The 3,510-nt window shown below is 43.7% G+C and overlaps 1 protein-coding gene across 1 annotated transcript in view; it reads left to right on the plus strand.

The window, feature by feature from the left end:
• Window positions 1–3,510, plus strand: part of Map2k1 (mitogen-activated protein kinase kinase 1) — a 72,225-nt gene that overhangs the window by 37,277 nt on the left and 31,438 nt on the right. The window contains exons 2-3 of the mRNA XM_005347779.3: window positions 544–754; window positions 2,721–2,867. Of these exons, the coding sequence (XP_005347836.1) occupies window positions 544–754; window positions 2,721–2,867 (358 nt within the window). The remainder of the gene's footprint in view (window positions 1–543; window positions 755–2,720; window positions 2,868–3,510) is intronic.

The raw sequence follows: 3,510 nt of genomic DNA on the forward strand, positions 1-3,510 counted from the left end.
CCACAGAGAAACCCTGTCTCGAAAAACCAAAAAAATAAAATAAAATAAAATAAATAAAAAATAAAAAATAAAAAAAAGATTCTGGGTTAGTCTTGAGATGAATGTTTGTCTCTGCAGGTTCCGTACGAGTAAGTCAGACCACTGGCATGCCATAACCCACTGGTGACCTGAAAAATGAGGAACTTTACTAAATGGCAATATTGCTTCTTTGCGATAATCAAGAGCCTTAATGAGACTTTTAAAATTGGGCTTGTAAAGCAGTTCTAGATGGCTCATTCTCTCTTTTAGTAGATTCCTTGGTTCCTCCTGTAGACCTTTAGCGTATTGAGAGAAATCCAGGGACTTCATTTCTTAAATAAGGAAGCTGCAGTTGTGAGAAGTAAAGCAGGGTTGCGGCTCAAGCCCTTGAAATGGGGCAGAGCCCTGGTGAGTAGAACCCTCCCCATTAACACCATCCTTGGATTCCCTGAGGGCTTGGCCCAGAGGTGGAGGAATGCAGGGCAGAATGTCTCTCTGTGCTGACCTGGGTCCTTCTTTGGGCAGGACCAACCTGGAGGCCTTGCAGAAGAAGCTGGAGGAGCTGGAGCTTGACGAGCAGCAGCGGAAGCGCCTTGAGGCCTTTCTGACCCAGAAGCAGAAGGTGGGAGAACTGAAGGATGATGACTTTGAGAAGATCAGTGAGCTGGGGGCTGGCAATGGTGGAGTGGTGTTCAAGGTCTCCCATAAGCCGTCTGGCCTAGTTATGGCCAGGAAGGTGAGTTTCTGTGAATAGCTAAATGGATTCAGTTGGGAGCCTGTAAATGGGTGGAAGAAAGGGGGTTTTTACTTAGTACTTTTTTGTTCAGTTTGATTTTGAACTTGTTGTCTGTCAGACTGTGGGAAATACTAAGGTCTGCTAGTGTGAAAATCACCATCCCTGGACTAGGGAATAACAGTGATGGGTTCTTCTTTCTCTTACTGTGTGGTCTGGGAAGGACACCAGATACATTTGTCAAATGCAAAGGAGCTGCTTTTTTACACCCAGCTCTAGTGATTGATGCTCAGGCCAAAGCCAAGTTCCATGACTTCAGTCTTGAGCTGATTCCCTTTCCTGTCTGCCATCGGTCGTCTCTTTGAACACAGTTGCTCTGTGTAGAGAGGCTACGTTCTTCCATGTTTTTCAGCTCATCATGTCCATTCTTCTCCCTGTGTTTGTATTGTGCTGTTCCTTTTAGCTTTCCCCAATAGCATCCATCTTTGGGACCCACCTCTTGTTTATCTCCTGTCAGCTGTTCCAACTCATCAATTGTCATATGTCATACTTATTGTCTATGGCTCAGCCTTATTAAACAACATTAAATATGTTTGTCACTTGTCTCCTGGTTGGAACAAGGGACAGTGTTGACACAATAGGGAGCAGCTGAGATTTTGGTGAAATCAATCCTATCAGGTTCCTAAAGTCAAGGTGGGACCTTTTGGGTGACTAAGGTTACCCTACCTCAGTTCCGCATGCCTTTATACAACACAGCCCAACTATGAACCATGTCCTCAAGGCCATATTCCCCTTGTCTCTTAAGTCCTCAGGTCATTTTGAAATAAGACTTACACATAGCTTTGTTGTAAGATGGGTGGGTTCCTTGATCAACATTTTTGGAGCCCATACTGGAACCATACCTGATTCCTGGTTACAACTCTGGTGCTAACACCTGCTTGTACATTGATATTCAACCCTGAATTAATAGGAACTTGGTTTTTAAAATGGCCTGTTTGGGGCTGGGGAGATGGCTTAGCGGGTAAAAGTGCTTGCTATATAAGTGTGAGTACTCAACTTCAAATCGCCAGACCTTACATAACAGCTCAATTTGCAATATGAATGTCTGTGATCTCAACATTTCTATAGTGTGATAGGAATTTGTGGCCCAACTAGCCTGGCATATGTAGCAGGAAAGCAGAGACCTGGGGGCTTGAGAGCTGGCTTAGTGGTTAAAAACAGTTATTGCTCTTGCAGAGGACCTGAGTTTGGTTCCAGCATGTACATAGCTACTTAAAACTGTTTATAACTCCAGTTCTAGGGGATCTAGCACATACATGGTGCACTTACATATACTTAGACATACATACACATAAATATAAGGAAAAAAAAAAACCAAAAAAGAGACCGTCTCAAGCAGGCAGAAGACATCTGGGGTTGTCCTCTGATCTCCACATGTTCACCATTGCATGAGAGTGCCTGTATTCATTCACATGCTTGCATATACATACACATATATTTTGCGCATGCACGTGCGCACATGCGTGCACATAGACACACATACATACATGTACTCGCACAAAGATAAATTAACAATAATGATAACAACTTTTTTTTTTCTGAGACAGGGTTTCTCCGTATAACAACAACTTTTTGAATTGCTTATTTTTCCAAGTTCATCCTAGTATTTGAGAGACTGAGGTAGGAAGATCATGAGTTCTCTGCCTGTACAACAAAGTAAGTTTAAGGCCAATCTGGGCAATATAGTGAGATTCTTTCTTAAAATAATAAAGTAAAAGTAAATCGAGAGCTGGACTATAACTGATGGTAGAGTACTTATATAGCGTGTACAAGGCTCTATTTGGTCATCAGCACCTTAAAAAATAAAACCAAAAAGCTGTTTCTCTTACCTTTCGGAACTTAAATCACTGAATAAAGGCTTTCTACTTTGCCCTGTTCCTAAAAGCTTCCCCTCACTTTTCTCCCCCAGCTAATTCACCTGGAGATCAAACCAGCAATCCGGAACCAGATCATCCGGGAGCTGCAGGTGCTGCACGAGTGCAACTCCCCGTACATCGTGGGCTTCTACGGGGCCTTCTACAGTGACGGCGAGATCAGTATCTGCATGGAGCATATGGTAGGCAGCCGTCTGTCTGCCTGGTGGCAGCGGCCTGGGAACAGGCTGGCTCTGGCCTCATCGTTGGTCTGGATGGTGAATAGCTCTTCCCTGGCTCCCTGGTCTACACTCCGCAGCCTGGAAGACTTAGGGCCTGGCTGTGGAATCTGGTATAGTTACAGGATGGCAGCCCCGTTTTCTAGGTCCCCTCTTGTCTTCAAAGAGAGTACTAGATGCCAGGATTTCCTGGTGGGCTTTTCCAGAGTATATTTACTAGCTTTCTCCTATTTTGACAACCATAAAATTGTAACGTCATCCAAATCCGGTTAATACAGTTTAAGTTCACTATGTGTACAGTATTGTATGCTATTTAGAAGGTTCTGGAGTAATGAAAATGAAGACAGAGTTATGAAGTCTCTGCCTTTAGAAAGTTTATAATAAACTTAAAGGGCAGCCTGAGGGGTTTCTTTGGGTGAAGAGAGCAATAATCTTCCCAGTACACTAGTGAAAGGCACAGTCAAGTCAGAGGGTGTTTATGGGCCAAGTACACATGTGGGAGCTAACTGAAGGCCCTTCCTTTTTTTCCCAGTGACGATCATGATACAACATGAACATGTGGGGGCTAACTGAAGGCCCTTCCTTTTCTTCCCAGTGACGATCATGA

Source organism: Microtus ochrogaster, chromosome 5 (genome assembly GCF_000317375.1).
Source record: "Microtus ochrogaster isolate Prairie Vole_2 chromosome 5, MicOch1.0, whole genome shotgun sequence".
Taxonomy (NCBI): domain Eukaryota; kingdom Metazoa; phylum Chordata; class Mammalia; order Rodentia; family Cricetidae; genus Microtus; species Microtus ochrogaster.